Source organism: Pyxicephalus adspersus, chromosome 9 (assembly GCF_032062135.1).
Source record: "Pyxicephalus adspersus chromosome 9, UCB_Pads_2.0, whole genome shotgun sequence".
NCBI lineage: Eukaryota > Metazoa > Chordata > Amphibia > Anura > Pyxicephalidae > Pyxicephalus > Pyxicephalus adspersus.
In genome coordinates this window covers 44,860,124-44,877,399 of record NC_092866.1, presented here as the reverse complement: position 1 = coordinate 44,877,399, position 17,276 = coordinate 44,860,124, and the positions used below count along the sequence as shown (strand labels likewise).

At 36.9% G+C, this 17,276-nt stretch overlaps 1 protein-coding gene across 1 annotated transcript in view; it reads left to right on the top strand.

The window, feature by feature from the left end:
• Nucleotides 1-585: 585 nt before the first annotated feature.
• Nucleotides 586-17,276, top strand: part of SYT7 (synaptotagmin 7) — a 251,363-nt gene continuing 234,672 nt past the window's right edge. The window contains exon 1 of the mRNA XM_072421753.1: nt 586-1,052. Within this exon, the coding sequence (XP_072277854.1) occupies nt 1,019-1,052 (34 nt within the window). The 5' untranslated portion in view covers nt 586-1,018. The remainder of the gene's footprint in view (nt 1,053-17,276) is intronic.

Here is a 17,276-nt window from a genome sequence, read left to right as displayed (position 1 = left end):
ATGGCAAGTGTCAATTTATCTAATCGTGGCTGTATTTATTTTCATTACATAATGTGTCAATGACCCTTCTACTGCTTGAGTGATTTTTCAGTGAATGGCAAAAGCGGCAGTTTGAAAGCCTTTAATTTTTCAGCAGTAACATAATTGTACAAGGATGCGTTTTGTTCACAGTGTAAGCTGACACACGTATATGTAATTAGAATTGGATCCTGTACACCTTCCTGCCTGAGCTCCAGGTGCCAAGGAGAAGCATTTGGTGTGTGTGTTTGTGTATATGTGTGTGTGTGTATATGTATGTGTGTGTATATATATGTGTGTGTGTGTATATGTATGTGTGTGTATATGTGTGTATATATGTGTGTGTCTGTATATGTATGTGTGAGAGCATATGTGTGTGTTTGTGTATATGTGTGTGTGTGTGAGAGTGTATATGTGTGTGTGTGTGCGCATATGTGTGTGTGCATATGTGTGTGTACATATGTATATATGTGTGTGTGTGTGTATGTATATGTGTGTGTATATGTGTGTACATATGTATATGTGTGTGTACATATGTGTATATGTGTGTGTGTATATGTGTGTGTACATATGTATATATGTGTGTGTGTACATATGTATATATATATGTGTGTGTGTGTGTGTGTGTATGTATATGTGTGTGCAGTTTCTGCTTCTGCCAGCAGCCAGCAGCATGTGGATGTGAGAGAGAAAGAAAACAAGTCACAGCGAAGGGAGAAACACAGAGAGGAAGAGGTAGCAGAGAGGTTGGTTTCTTCCTGAAGATCCTCATTCATTAACATTGTAAGCTGCACACAGGAGCTCCCGGGGCCACTTGCTGCATACATCGTCCCTGCACCAGGGGTCTCCTCTCTGGGGTGAAGGATAGAGGAGACCTAGAGGTGGCAGTCCTGTCTCCCTCCTCCTGTTCCCACCTCTCAGGCTTTGTTTTTTTCTGGGACGTATAAGTGGAAGTGAAGAGAGAACAGAGATCCGCGGAGGAGCAGAGGCAGTCAGGAAGATGCACATTAACCAAGAGGTTTCCGCCAGTAAAGGTAAGAGCTCTGCTTGTTTTCCTCTGCAGCTCCCTATGGGCAGAGCGTCGTCCTTGTGATGTGCTGCTGCTTGGAAAAGGAGCCTTGGCAATGATATGTGAAGGGGGCACACCTAACATCCGCCTGCTCTGCCCATGCGTCCTTCCTTGGCTCTGCCTGCTCTCACAGGTGGATGCCCGGTACCCCTGTTCACCCCTATGAGATCTGCACCTACTGCACTCTGTATAGCGCTGCCCTTGTATGAAGAGCAAGGTGTATGGTCTGTGCTGTCAGATTGGCAATGACCATAGTTGTCAAATAATCACCTGCTGTTATATTTGTTTCAGTTGTGTGTGTGTGTTAGGAGTTGTCACTCTGCACAGAAATGAGGTTCTGTTTCAATATGACACCGCTCATGTGTCAAAATAAGTGGTAAACCTGTCTGGTGAGTTCATACAGATCGTACATAGCCATCCTAATCTAACCTGATTGACTTCACCACAATATTTATGGCAGCTTCTTTAAGGTGCAAAGCCTGGGCTGTAGAAAAGTGACAAGCAGAAGGATGTCGGACTTTTTCACTGGCATTCTCTGCCAACAGGTTATGAGATCAGAGATTCACTGACACCCATCCCTGACCCAGATGATTTTCTTTGACACCTTTAAACACATATTTCATACAACATTTACCTACTGTGTGCTTGCTCTTTCTTTCTTGTTGCTTTTTTTACTTACTAATTATTTTGACCTATATTAGATAATCATCCTTCCACTTGTTATTCTGATTGTTAACATTATATAATGTACTTTTCTTCCTGTTAACATTTTACATTTATATTTTAATGAATGTTTGGGCTTGACCTCTGTTTACCCCCTGATCTTTCATCCTGTGGCTGCTTCAGACACCTTACTAACATTGTACAAGATTGGACATACTTAGAATCTTACCTAATTATGCAACATTTCCTCTTCCATATTTATGCAATCAACGGTTTTATCCAATGTACCTGTTCCTCCTTGACCTAGCTGCACTGCCTTCTGTATTCCTCAGTACCCATTGTTGTGTTGTTTATTTCTAGCATTCATAACTACCTGAGACCATTTTTTTACAGTTTCATGGTATGCTTTTTCTGGTGGGATTGATTCTTCCCACCTCTTCACCCTTCATTGTGTTAGGAATAATTTATTCTATCTAACAAGTGAACAAGGGCAGCTGGGAATGTGCGGAAAAACTAGGAGCTAATGGTAGAGAATGGACCACATAGCATCGATGTAGTGTTGAGTTCTTTTGCGATTTTTAAGTATTTTATTCTTCTGAAGATATTCTTTCAAAGACACACACCAACGATATTTTAGTGATGATTACAGGAAACAGTTGATACTGCTTTATCTCTGAAACTAGAAGAGTAGCTATTCCACAATATGTGTTTCTTTTACTCTGTAGGGAGCAGTTATATGGAGCTGCTTGACAAGGTATACTAAGAAAGTCAAAGTTAAAACAGAAAATTAGGTAAGCTGTGTAAATGGAGACAGAGTATATGCATATGATGGATAAGTATGGAACAGTTCTGTAAAGCACAGAATAAATGAATAGTAGCTGAACAATAGAATGGATTTATTTGAACTGTTAGGAGACGATATGTATGGAACAGTTATAGAACAAAGAGATATGTTTGTATATGCATCCATTGTATATAGTATGTGGAATGGTTTTGTAGAGCGGAAGATTTATTATGAAGAAGCTCTGTATATAGAACAGATAAACGGGTCAATAGGCATTACAACAGAAAAGTTGAAGATGATAGATTTACAGATGATAGAATTACAGCTGATTCTGTATTGTTTAAGAAACAAAAGATTTATGGTTCAAATACTTTCTTCTATTTCACAGGTGAGTGATTTATTCTCACATCTACAACCTTTTAAGTAATAGATTTTGCTTTTACTTAGGATGGCGTACATGTTGATTTCTGATTGATCCTTATAGGTTTGTGCATTTTTTAAATATTGTTTTTCTATATATTTTAACCTAATGAAATCCTATCAATTTAAATAGCTCACAATGACAGGTTATAATAATTTAGCCATTGCTGAAACTTTATACTTTAAATAAAGTCTAACAAGCATCAGGGCACTGTAAAATGTACAAATTTAAATGAAGGCTAGGTACAGGTTGTTCTATCATTCTTAAAGTGTGATATCCTGAATGATATGGCTATGTTAATGGGAAGTTACATTGTACTATAGAAGTTTTTCCTGGACAGCCTTTATATCTTGTCATGGACTGATGTTCATAGAACTTTTCAGACCTTTTGATGTCGTTCAAAACTGCTCTGCTTATCAATGTGACTAAACCCTTGAGGCATCAGGATGGGTGATCAATAGTTAAAGCTGTTAAGGCTCCTATAAAACCGCCTGGAACCTGAAATTAAATACTTAATTACTGCTACAATTTCCAGTGATTAAAGTGCACTCACAGTGACAGCGTTCCCAAATGTCATTTCACTTTTCTTTTATTGTTAACCCCGCCAAGTCTAGAATGGCCTTTAGCTTCCTATAGGTAATACAAGAATCATGATGATATGGCAAATAGTGGCTTAAAGATCCAACAATTATTCTCAATATTTCCACTTTCTGAACTGACCTTGTTATATGTTATGTTTTCTAGTGCAAACCCTATGAATGACCCAGAAAATTACTTATTATATATCATCATTCCATTTACTTCCTCATATAACAACTTCATATAAAAGATGTTGGTCCTTTCCTAGATTGTAATACTCTCCCTCTGCTACCATATATATTCTTTATGTTACATGTACTTGCAATCTATATAATTACTCTAAATAATTGATTTCATACCTCTATATTATCTCTATAATTGGATATATCAGTCTCTTGTTGCTTCATTTATTGACCAGTTTCTTCTGTATCCCTATTGTTTCGTTGATATTGCAGTTATGGTTTAGTCTGCTTTTGAAAGTAGAATAGAAGAGAAAATAGAACATTTCCATCATATAGGTCTATATCTGGCACTTTCTGCTTTCAGAAATTTGACATGATTCTAGTTTGATAATGAGCCCTGCTGTAGCATCACTGTGCTTACTACCACACATCTTTGCATGTGACATATTTTCTAGCTTTTTGGAAAAATCTCTTAGTGTCTAAGGCTTTTCTTGCCGATTGATGATAGATTTACTGTTGAATAAAAGAGTCTTTACCACCCACAATAATATTTTAGCAGTTATCAGGGTTCACTGAGATTAGTCACCTGCAGGTTTTTTAGACTTCATTTTTAAAAAAAACGCATCCATAGATGCTGGCTTTGTGCATGCTCAACTTAAATTTCCGTCTTGTGTTGTGTTTTAAAAAAAGATAAATCAAGCAGGTATATTGGGATCAATTGATAGGTTGAACCCCAAGGATTTAAAATGGTCTTTAGGAGGTTTAAATGTCTAAACTCTACCATGTATGTTAAGTGCAGACAATTGCATTGGACTTTCTAGAGGAAACCAGTAACAATGTAATGATGTATGAGCAGAGGATTCAGGTTTTCTACTTACAAAAGTAACAACTAAACATGACAGGCCTAAAACAGATAACACACAGTTAGTTTATAGGTCAGGCATTTTTCCAATACAAGAAGTATGAGTAAAAAGATGTCTCCAACTTGAAACTATCCCTAATTGTTAAGACAGACCTGGGAGTTTATCAGAAAGGGGGCATGGAAAGCAGGGGAAAGGTAAGTATTTTTTCCCTACATTTTTGTTTAGTTTAGTGGAACATTATATCAAAGGAACACGCAGGAATGAAATATTACCGAAATGTATACTGACATGCAACACTGCCAAGATAGTGGCACTCAAAACTAGTGATTTAATAAAAATGTGTGATATTTTTGATAATATTAAAATAGTGACACTTTTAATAGCCAAAGCACAGACTTGTTGATGGTTTGTAAAGGTCAAACTTGCTGTCTCTATAATCTAATGGCATGGCAACTTGGCCCATGGCCGAGCTTTGCCCCTGAATCATTCATGTTTGTTTCTTTTTCTTTTTTGCATTAGTTAAAAGATTCATAATTCATAACTCTTTTTGTGGAATTTGTGTGTATAATTTATATCTTTTACTTTTATGCAACCAGGGAAGTTTTTCCAAACACATCATTCTGAAATGTTAAAAACTCTTCTACTGCATTATATGTTTTTCCACTTTAGGCTGAAAATGTATTTGATGAGCGTGTTAAGAGAATGGAATATAATAAAAATGGTTGTTTTCTGTTATGATTACTTGGATTTCCCTAAGTAAAACATATTTGTATTGAAAGAGCTCCTGTCTTCTAGGAGAGGTGGGTCTTGGGAACACATTTTCTGTGAATGTATATAAAATAGTTTGTTTAATTTATAACCATCACAAAGTTGTGCAACTTTATTTTATAAATAGAAGTAATATCCAGTAGTTTCTAGTCACATTCATCTGGACTTGCTTTTGTAATGGTAATGATATTTTGCTGTCTTCCAAGCTGCTTCATCAGTTCTACCATATCCGTACCTCTGTTTAGAGATAGTTGTTCTAATTTGACATAGATGGCCTCTTTCATGCCTACATCAGATTAGAACTATATTATCTGAACGGGGTGGGGACCTTCAACATCATTTGCCTTTCACCTATAAGGGTATTTTAACATCTCTGCCTTAGTGTTTTGAAAACAATTTTCAGCTATGTAATTGAAAGGTTTAACACCCATGCAGACTTCTTGACACCAAGGATGGGATTATGAGAATAGAACTGGGTGGTTCAACAATTCTCGCACCCTGTATTCTTGGACAATCACCACCTGCAGTGTCACATTCCATAGAGAATGGATTATGGTGTTTATCCTGGGAGCATATAAAAGCTGGGGCATTTCCTATACTGGTAGAATTGTTGAAGCAGCTTGGAAAGCTACTAGTTATACAATGACCTGGATAAATTAGAACTTTCATAGACACATAGAAGTAAAAGTCTACTGATAGTAGGTAATGTAGGGGAACAGCTAGATCTCCTATATCTACTTTCCTATATTTAGATGTTGAAGGTAATTCAGAGAAATATTCTTAGCCCATGTTCAGACTGGTGGTGAGGTTGCTGTGCAGCTAACACCTTCATGCCTCTTCATGCCTCTGAGCTGCTTCTTCAGGTGGGATGCTACATCCCACGTTCAGCACTTTCTTCTTATGTTTACATTAAAATATTCAAATGCTGATTCCTTAGGAACCACTGCAAGGTGCCGGATGGCAGGACCCGCGCAAGGAATGCCTGACCCCATTGTGGATCTGAACCTAGCCTAAAAGAGAAATATAAAAATTAATTATTCAGACCTGTATCTCTGTAGTACAATATGCTGAATGGACACATATTACTGAGTGTTGCTGCCTAAAACTTGGACCTCTCAACCTCAATTAAAAAACAGTATTTTATTGTAGAAGAAATAAAAAAGCAAAGTAGCAGTAGGGTTGAGTAGTGCACTGGCAAGACAATACAGTTATTGTTTAATACACTGGTGGTTCTCTTAGGTTGCCAGGAAAGCAAATGAATGTTGTGATTTTGACAAAACTAATTGTACCTAACTGCTTAAAAATTGAGTCTGTAATAGAATGTTGTGAATTAGTGTTATTGAACAGAAAATATCAAGATTCTTGACTGTAGACATTTAGGGTCACTTGGGTCAAATATAGTGGTGGGGAAAAGCAGATTTAAGAGATACTAGATTAGGATACATTTTTAGTGTTGAGTGTTCAAAGGATTTTTTTCAAATGTAAAGAAAATATACATTGTCCCTGATTGCTTTCTTTGTTATGTTTTTTTTATTCTTTTTTATTTGTTTTTTGTTCTTTTTAAAAGTTGTAATAAACCTTGACCTGTTGCATCCTACAAATGTTCCCTTAAATCCTATCATGCAGTTACTTTTTCCTATGTGCATATACATAGCCGTTGTCTCAGCACAGAACTCAAGTTTGGCAATTCCATTGGAAATAAAATGACTATATATTGTGTTTTTTGCCATTTGTGCAATCCTTCAGCATTGCTACAAAGCAGTTAACATAGCTGCAATTGTTTAGTAAAGTAAAAATCTGTGATCCTATGCAACATGTAGACATGTTAAGTGACGTAAAATCGTCTTCTACATTGTGGCATGCATCTGGAAATATAAATCCTTGGTAATACAGGTAGAATAATTACAGTTTGTGATTCTGCTGCTTACATTGGCTGTTTGCGCAGAGAATTCCTTCCGTGCAGAGAGATCTGCCTCAAACACACCCACTAGCTAAAAATAAACAACGGTTAAAGGGACATAAACGCCCACTTGTCCACTTCAACATGAGTAGCCGATTAAGTAGCACCGGCCACAAGAGGTAAAGCAGCTGGTAAAGGTGTCCCCGTGGTTTTCTGATACACAAATCGTACAGTGCAATATTTCAGTCTTTTAAAGCTGCAGACCAGTTTGTCTATTAAGAAGCTTAACACTTTTTCTAATGTTTGTGGTTTCATTAAACTGTTCTTTGGTACTTCATTATTATTATTATTATTATTATTAATAATAATAATAATAATAATAATAAAAAGGATTCTTTTTATTTAAGTATGTGGTTTCATTAAACTGTTCTCTGGTACTTCACTATTATTATTATTATTATTATTATTATTAATAATAATAATAATAATAATAAAAAGGATTTATTTAGCGCCAACATTACGCAGCGTTGTACATTAAATATGGGTAGCAAATGATAGACAGTTACAGACAGTGGCACAGGAAGAAAAGAGGACCCTGCCCAGAAGAGCTTACAATCTAGGAGGTGGAGGAAGTCTTACACAATAGGAGGGGGATTCTTCATTTGTTAAACTCTGTACTGAACTGATAAAGACATGTCTATTAACTCTTTGGAGGGTAGACTAAGACATAATATAGGCTTACACTAAATATATTATTTTATGGCCTTATGGATTACATTCTTGATTAAAAGTGACAACTGAAAATGTATTAACCTCTATATGCAATGTTGTTCCTCAACCGAGAGTTATCATCTGTCCCTGGACCCAGCTGTTAGGACCTATATTTCCTACTATTACTATCAAGGGAGAATATTCCCTTGTCATCACCAGACTCGCTCATGCCAAACTGAAGTCTGTGCCTCAGTAGAAAGGATAACATATCTTGTATATTCTGCAGCAGGTGTTCTTTATGTGTGATGGTAGTGCGTATGCATTAGATGATACTGTTGAATTTATAAGGAGATAGAAATATTGTATAAGTGAACGTGTATTCAATATAAAGAAAAACAAAATATAACAAAAATAACACAATAGGCCTGAAGAATAATGAAACAAGAAATTGGCAAAACAAACCAATGCAAAATATAATTTACAAATTAATTTATTTTCTCAATGATTTTCACAGAGGATTTCCTTTGGGACACAATGTTTCTACATGGAATTATGGACAAAAAAACGAAAAAAGAGCCTGCTGGTGAATCAATGAACTAAGAACAGGCTGTTTTCATCAAAGAAGCAAACTGAGAGACTTTTAAGGCAGTTGAATTTTGCCCTTTTCCCCAATAGATTGTCCACTCTGATATGACCTCTAGGAGCAGAATTCTTTTTACAAATAAGTATTTAAAATGTTTAAACTGGCTTACTTTCACTCTCCCATGAAGCTTGTGCTAACTGAAAGTGTGTCATAATCACTTTGCATTGTAAAGCTTTTATATGATGTATGGATAGCAGAAGATAAGCTTCTAATTGCTGAGTAAACAAACTAGGCCTGTATCTAGATAACCTTATCTGTAGGCAACAAAATCCCTTTTTTTCTCACATGTACAGCTCCTTCTGAACAGGATATGACCTAGCTATGCCTAATAGTTACTATCAGTACTAAGGTATGTTAAAAGGGGGAATTGTGTTTTTTACATTTACAAGGTATCCCCAGCCACAACAGGTGCACCTGTTAGCTTTTGGTGCCAGTATTTCATAAACTGCTGATCTGCTGGGATTTTCATATCTCTGGGGTTTACAGAGAATGGTCATATAATGGAAATAAAATATCCAGTGACCAAAAGTTCTCTGGAGGAAAATGCCTTATTGATTCTCGAGAGAAGCATATCTGTGGACATACAACACACTGAATCCTGAAGCAGATGGGCTACAGTAGTAGGAGGTTACACTGGTTGCCACTCTTGTCAGCAAAGAACAGGCTCCTGAGGCTCTGGCTCGCACAGGCTTGCTAAAATTGTTTGACAGAAGATTGGATAAACATCTGGTATGATGATATGATAGTTGGATGGTAGGATCAGAATTTAGCAGCAACAACATGAAAGCATGGATCCATCTCGACCTTGTATCAACAATTAAGGCTGGTAATGGTGGTGGTTTTGTAATGTTGTATAACATATTTTCTCTTCACTTTGGGCCCCTTAGTACCAATTGAGCATCATTTAAATGCCTCAGCCCACCTTATTGTTGCTGACCATGCACATCCCCTTTAGCAGTGTAACCATTTTCCGATGGCTAATTCCAGGAGGATAACACACCATGTGAAAAAGTTAAACCATTTTAGCTGGTTTCTGTGTTTCTGGAACATGACAATAAGTTCTCTGTACCTGAATGACCTCCACAGTCAGCAGATTGCAGTCCAAAACAGCACCTGTAGGACATGTTGAAGCGGGGGTTTTGCATCATGTACATATATATATATCTATATATATATATATATATATATATATATATCTATATATATATATATATAGATAAAATCTTAGAATGCTTCATGTGCAGTTAACGTGCTGCAGTGTTAATATTTATTGTTTTAAATTATGGAAATCTTTGTAGTGAAGTGTCATTCAGAAAGGAGAGAGAAACGTTGGTTCCTTTGCTCTATTATCTGTACTAATCCATCTTTCCAGTGACACTGGAGTTTAAAAAGTCATATAAGAAACTGGAAGGAGGTGGGGAAGAGGCAACTATAGTATGTGGGATTCTGAAACCAGTGTAGCCAAGAGCAGCTGTTTTGACACATGGCAAGAAAATTATGTTCATCCATTATTTTGATGATGCCTAGACTACAGGATGTTCCATTTGTTGTAATCTATAAATATTTACTGATTTAGTGTTGAAGTGGGGCTATTTCTGATCTTATGCAACAAGAATCCCTTTGTTGCCCTCAGTAGTCAGCTCTCTGTGGTCCAAAGCTGGAATATACTGTATTTTAATTTGTAAAAACCAAGAGAGAACGAATGTGAGAGTGAGCATCGGAGAGCGGTAGGTCCCCAGGCACCTAACCCAGATCCTAGAAATAAAAGAACAAGACAGGCTGTGTGAGAAGCACAGGGCTGTAGAGGGAGTGACAGAGAGGCAGAGAAAGAGGTGCGGAGACAAAAGCAGAAGGTGACTATTAACGTGATAGTCATGACACGATAAAACCAGGTGTTGGAAGGAGGGGACTGGGGGGAAGGCAGATAGATGCAAAAATTTGCAAAAAAAAAAAAACACAGATAAGGGTTAAAATAAATCACAGAGAATACAAAAGGACAATGTGGAAGATGATAGAAATTAAAAAATTAAAAAAAAAATAGATCAGCAAAGAAAACACCTAGCTAGTAAGGACAAAGAGGATGGAAATAAAGATGCTGACAGGAGCACTGAACACAGAGAAAATAATGCACAAGATGTAGTGAATCCGGAAAGTCAAACAGAATTGTTAGAGAAGGCACAGAGAATTATAGGATGTGGCAGAAAGAAATACAGGTGAAAAAACAATAGGAAAATGCATAAATAAAGTTAAAAGGTGCAGTGGAAGCACATTGCATAATTTCAAAATTTACATGTAATTACCAACTCCTTTCCAACCAGGGTTCCTTCCCCTGCATCACAGTGGCTTCAGCTGCAAGATAAGCCGCATATCACTTTTTATCTGTTTGGTTGATGCCGCAAGAGTGTGCATCCCTGTACTTTGGCACCAGTCTAGGGTTCCTTTGGATGCTCACTTGTAGGGTTAATAATTAGGTTCAGCGGATGGAAGAACTCTCTTCTGCCCTGAAAGGGACAGAGGAAGCCACACTGAAGAGATGGTACTACTGGATGTCGTTCCCTAAGTTTGTGGATTATCTAGCAGCTTTCTCTGCAGGCTCAAAGAGGTCACTACTACTTTTGCCACAAGTGTCTTCTTTTTTTTCCTCATAATTTTATTTTCAGTGTTTCCTCTTTTCTTTTTCACCCTCTCCTCCTTTTACTCCTACCAAAAAAAACTAAGTTAAAATACTTGCTTTCACTGAGAATAGTAGTATAGTAATAACTACAGGCCACGTTTAGGATGGAACTAGATCTGAGTCAGCCAGTTTAACTTTCTTTGGAAATTGAATTATTGTTATCTTTCGTTTGAAACTTGACTCACGACTGCTGATTGTTATGCTTGCTGTGCAGTGTGCCAATTTGTGTGCTGTCTCATTGAATTCTTCTACAAAACTTTAAATTTAAAAAAAGATACATAGGTTAAAATGACTGACTGATATAAGACTTTCCAAAAAGGGTAAATTCACTGAATACAGGAGATGAAACGTACCAAAGGGAATACAGAGACACATAATATGCACTGGGAGTGTATAAAGAATATTCATCAATGTGAAGATGGAAGAGAAATAAAATGATAAAAGGTCAGTGGAGGATCCAACAGTGGACCCCTATGCAAAACTAACTTGAGACACCCCACTCAGCTTCCAAACTTGGGTTATAGTAATGCAAGCTACTAGTGTATATGCTAAAGTAAACATGAGGGATGTCTAGGAGTGGATGTGTTCATTTTATTGAACAAGGTGCTTACAGGTGACTCAGAATGCTGACCCAAATAATAGAAACAATGAGATTGTAGATTGTGGTCGAGAATTTTCACACAGTTCCTAACCTAGGTCCAAGCACAAATCAGACTCATACAAGACAGTTTGTTCAGAGTTGTAGACATTGCTTGGTATATTTTGGAAAATTGGCCTCTGGTTGTTTCATTTGACACTTTCACTTTCAAAGAAGGATAGATGATATGGAATGAACCACACGTTTAAGTTTAGGCAAAATAGGCCTGGTTGCCAATTTTGAAAGTGGATCTTTAGTTCACTTTAATGACAGCCCCTATTCCACATCCCTCATTGCCAGGTCCCTCAGTTAGAAACCCTTTAGTGACAGACACTGTTTCTTAGTAGGGCTTCTTTTTGCCAGTTTAGGCTAGTTATATTAGGCAAAATCAGTAAATATCATATGAATAACATGCTTTTTCTCAGAGCGGGTCCCTGATGTTGACAACAGTGAACCATATTTTGTAATGTATTAAAATGACCATTTGTAGTTTAATTTGAAAATGTACCAGTTTGTCGTGTTTTGGTCAAATAAAAAAATCAATAAAACACCTTAGTCAGTGGAACACCTTTTGCCAAACAGCCATATAAATATCTATTGGCATGAAGAATATTGAGCCCTTTATTCATCCAACCCTTGATTTATTTTAAAACCTTTGCTCTGTGAGACCTGATTTAAAGGTCATCTGTCACAAAAAAAGCCCTTACAATATTCTTGTGGTTTAACCTTATATCTATATCCAGTGTTAAGTATAGATTTAAAAAAACATTTTTTTACTGGAGCTTTTAGAAAAAGAAAACCAAACATATATGGCAAATGTATGTAAACCAAAAGATTGACAAACTAAAGTTACAAAGCTTTTGTCAGATATAGTAGTCTACCTGCACATTTGTTCATCAACTGTGCACCTGATTTATGTACCAACGCATACATGCATGAATATGAGGGTATACATGTTTCCACAGATCCCATTTCATTTTGTTTTATAAATACAATTTCCAGAGAAACATGTATATGAACTGAGCGTAGAGATGACCTCTATTAAACAACATTGAAGATTGAAGTGATATGACAAAGGTCGTAAGAAGAGCAAGTGGAAATTAATGAATGTCCTTAGTTATGTAATCTTTTAATCTTGCAGAATTATTGAGAAATGGGAGTTGCCTGAAAACCATTTTGGAGTTAGATAAAGGAGAGTAAACTGTTTTCATTTTACTGAAAGTGTTAAAAGTCCACCTTTTAACATGGGCAATTCAGGTAGGTGGTTGTTGCAGAAAGGGACAGGTTTTGTGCCTTCTGCAAAAACTGTTCCAACCTGCCTGATCCCCATCCAGCTGTCAAATGCACATGCACAGCCCAGCATTGGCTGCCAGGGAAACCTGGCAATCCCCTTTCCCTGGTGTGTGACAGGAATGAATGAACTCCCACGCACCTATTCAAGAGTTATGTTAACCTGGCATGAACATCATCAAACATTGCACCTAATTTATTAAAGCTCTTCAAGGCTGGAGAATATGCACTTTGGTCAGTGAATCTGGGAGATCCAGCAAACCTGAACTAGATTTCATAAGTCATTTGCTATTTGTTAGCAAATGTTTTTAGTCCTGGACCAGATCCATTCCAGGTTTGCTGGATCACCCAGGTTCACTGATGAAAGTGTATGCTCTCCAGCCTTGGAGAGCTTTAAAAATCAGCCCCGTTATACCCAAAATATAGGCATGCATGTGAACTATATTACAAGTATTCCAGGTTCACATAACCCTTTGAATGTGAACATAGAACTACCATGTTTTATAAGCCTACCTAATTAAGAATAACATAATTAAAACTCATGGTACCTACTTAGCAACCGCAAGTTGCTAGGACAATGAACACTTTGAGAAAAACATAAATGTATCATATATTGTGTAATACTGTATGTTACTTGTAGCACTGCATTTAGTGTGAGAGGCTAGAACCATATTACATACAACATCATAGTGTCAAAGGTATGTAACACAACATAACATTCAGAATGCAATGGTTAGATAGCATTGAAAACAAAATAACCTCTAGGAAACTGCCCAACATCCACCCAAGAACCAAACCTTTTTACTCATTTGAAAAGACACACTTTAAACACAATTTAAACTGAAGAATGCGCTGTGCATTACATACATATGACAACTGCACCATTCCAAACTTCAGAGAGCTTATTGACATATATCAGCACTTATCACAGAGTGCCTTGATGAGTTTCACACTGAAGTGCATTTAAAGTAAGCAATTTAGTGTTAAATGCATCAACCACACACACACACACACACACATATATATGTTGATTGATTGATATGGGTAAAGTTGCAGATGCCTGGATGTGATCTTGAAAAGATTTTGTTTCTTTGTTTATACTGTGCAATAGTTAAAAGTATATACAGCACAGCATATACAATACAGTGGTCAGGAGTATTTAAAGTTCCTAATAGGTTTTAGTCTTCACAGATCAGGATAATTACATCTACAACACTCCATAGAAATCACAGCTGTCATTAGTATTCCAAGTTTTATATATTACATATTTGTGTATGTAAACATTTGTAGTTCAGTTTTCAGGACAATTTAATGTACAGCACAGCAGACAAGCCTAACATATCATATCATATATAACAGACAAAACATAACAATCTAACCATTAACACAGACAAAAAAAAGCTAATCAAGCTAAATAGCCTACATGTGAAGAGCTCACAGGGCAGTGCAATGTATCATACACAGCAATAGATAAAAAAGGTAAAAACACCCTGACCTGAACGTTTGCATGAAGGAAGCACCTCCAGTATCAGAGATTTGTTACTTCCATATCTGTTGACATGAGGATAAGCTCCAGAGCCAACATCGAGACCAATCTCATTGTGAAATTTACTATAATCTTTAAATATGTAAGCCAGTGTTATTGAATCCTCCTTTCCCCATCTCTCTTTTCCCATTCTCTCCTTGTCTTTACTACCTGTATCCATCATTTGTAACTTCTTCCTTCTCAGTTTTAAGTTTAGAGCTAAAACTGCTAACTAAGATCACTAATTCTATGCTTGCCTTGAACAGAACCCCTTCACCCCCACCTAGCACCATATTTAACTTAGGTGTTGGCGGCATTCTGGTAGAATTGTTATATTTTATTTTTAGTCTTCGATATGCGTGTGCTCTTGGAACTCGAGCTTTAGTGGTGTTTTATTTCACAGCTCGTAGAGATGTCATTGCAAGATTCTTTTTAGAGGAAATGTATTATCTGCTTGGGACAGTTATACTGTCATTCGTTTCTGCCCTCTCAGAATGATTTGAGATTAGCTAAACTCTTAAAGGAGCACTTAAATAACAGATAAAGTCGTAAAGTCAGGGTACAAATTAGATAAAAGTAAATCATTTTTTTGCATACAATAGCCAGGGTGTTCTTCTCTTTAGGTCCGTATTTATTGGCTGGTACCTAGAGCCCTTTGTCACTACAATTTATCACAACCTGTGTGACAGATTGCAATGGCTGCTGTCACGCTGTGTCATTCAGAAGTGCAGGAACCACTAACATGTTCAGTGAAGTATGTTTGAGCTTGGTAACATATCTTTGTGTCAGCTGAAGTGATTATCTCTGACTTGCTGCACAGCATAATATTATCATCTATTTTCAAGGTGCCAGCACAATCTTTACCTAAGCCGGTGTCTACAGAGATAATAAGCTTTTGCAAAAATTTAGGGCCTTGCAAATGCTAGGTAGGATGCTGACTGGCTTCATACATCTATACCCATAGTTCAATATGCTTATTTTAATATTTTGAGATAACAGAAGGACAGACTGACAGATATTTTATGACATTGGGGGGTAATGACCTTGATCATACTCAAAGGGTAAAGTTATGTATATATTTTATAGCTGTTAAGATATTTAATGTTTCCTAATAATAATTTTTACATATCCAAAGCAGTGTAGCAATAGAGTTAGAGTAAAGCTACGTACACACGTCAGATTTTTATCGCCCGATAATCGGCATCGGCCAATTATCGGGCGAAAATCTGCCCTGTGTACAGTCGGTGTCGTCCATCGTCCGGACGACCGACGTGCCGGATCCACGGACGATGGACGACAGCCGATAGTAATGAAAGTGAAGGGGAGAGCGCGCAGCAGGGTGCCGCTCCGTCGCTCTCCCCCTCCCCTCTCCATAGAGCATGAACGGTGCTGTATGTACAGCACCGTTCATGCATCGTGCACTCCCTTGTTGTTGGAAAGGATCGTGAAAGATCCTTTCCAACGACAAAAATTGGAAGTGTGTACACAGCTTTAGAGAATAATGATACACTGCTACAAAATTACCAATTCCCCTCTCCTATTGTGTGCTACTTCCCCTACCTTATAGATTGTAAACTCTTCTGGGTAGGGTCCTCTCCTACTCTGTCACTTTCTGTAGGTATCTGTATTACAACCCTTATTTAATGTACAACATTCTGTAATATGTTGGTGCTATATAAATACTTTTTATTATTAATAATTATATTATTAATAATAACATTATGTCTGTAATCTGGTGATCCTAGAACATGGCTGCTGCTAATTCTTGAACATTCTCCTTGATGCCTCTAAAACATAGAATGTTTTATATAAAACTAGCTTACCTGCCTATTGCAGAGTTCAAGTGGCACTAAAAGACTGTGTCTGAGCATCTTGTAATGCATCAGTAATTAAACTCCCTGCTTTGTAGTTAGTATGTTTGCTATGGATGTGCGTTTCAAGAAAATGTAGCTGTACGATTTTGTTTCCTTTTTTTGTTCACCAAACACTACTTTTAAAGCTCCATCAGCCTAACTCAGCTGTATGTTACTGCTCAGTGCCAATCAGGAAACTGTGGAGGATGCCTGCTATATTTTTTTCAGTGCCAGATCATGCTCTGTAAAAATATTAGGCTGTTTAAAGTCCCAGTCATGTACACAAATATGTTTTTGTCTGTCTCCATTTTGTAAACCTAATGAGCATGTGAAAATGAGACTACAGAAAGAGTCACTATGGTTTAATGTGATTATTTAAACATTATGTTTATTTGTCCATTTAATTTCTCTTTTATATAAAGACAATATTCTGATTTGCTCCTTGCTTGAACTGGTTTTGTTAAGAAAATAACATTTCCCGTTACATACGTCCTTGCATTAAAATAAATTGTATCCATTATTTTAAATCTTTGTTTTGCCTGATCCTTACCTGTAGATTTTAAATGGTGAATACTAAGTGGGAGGATCTGCTTACTAAAATGATATAATCACCCTACCGTGTTTCCCCGATTTTAGGACATCCCCATTAAGTAAGCCACCCCCGATTTTTAAAAAAATAATTAAAATAAGACACTC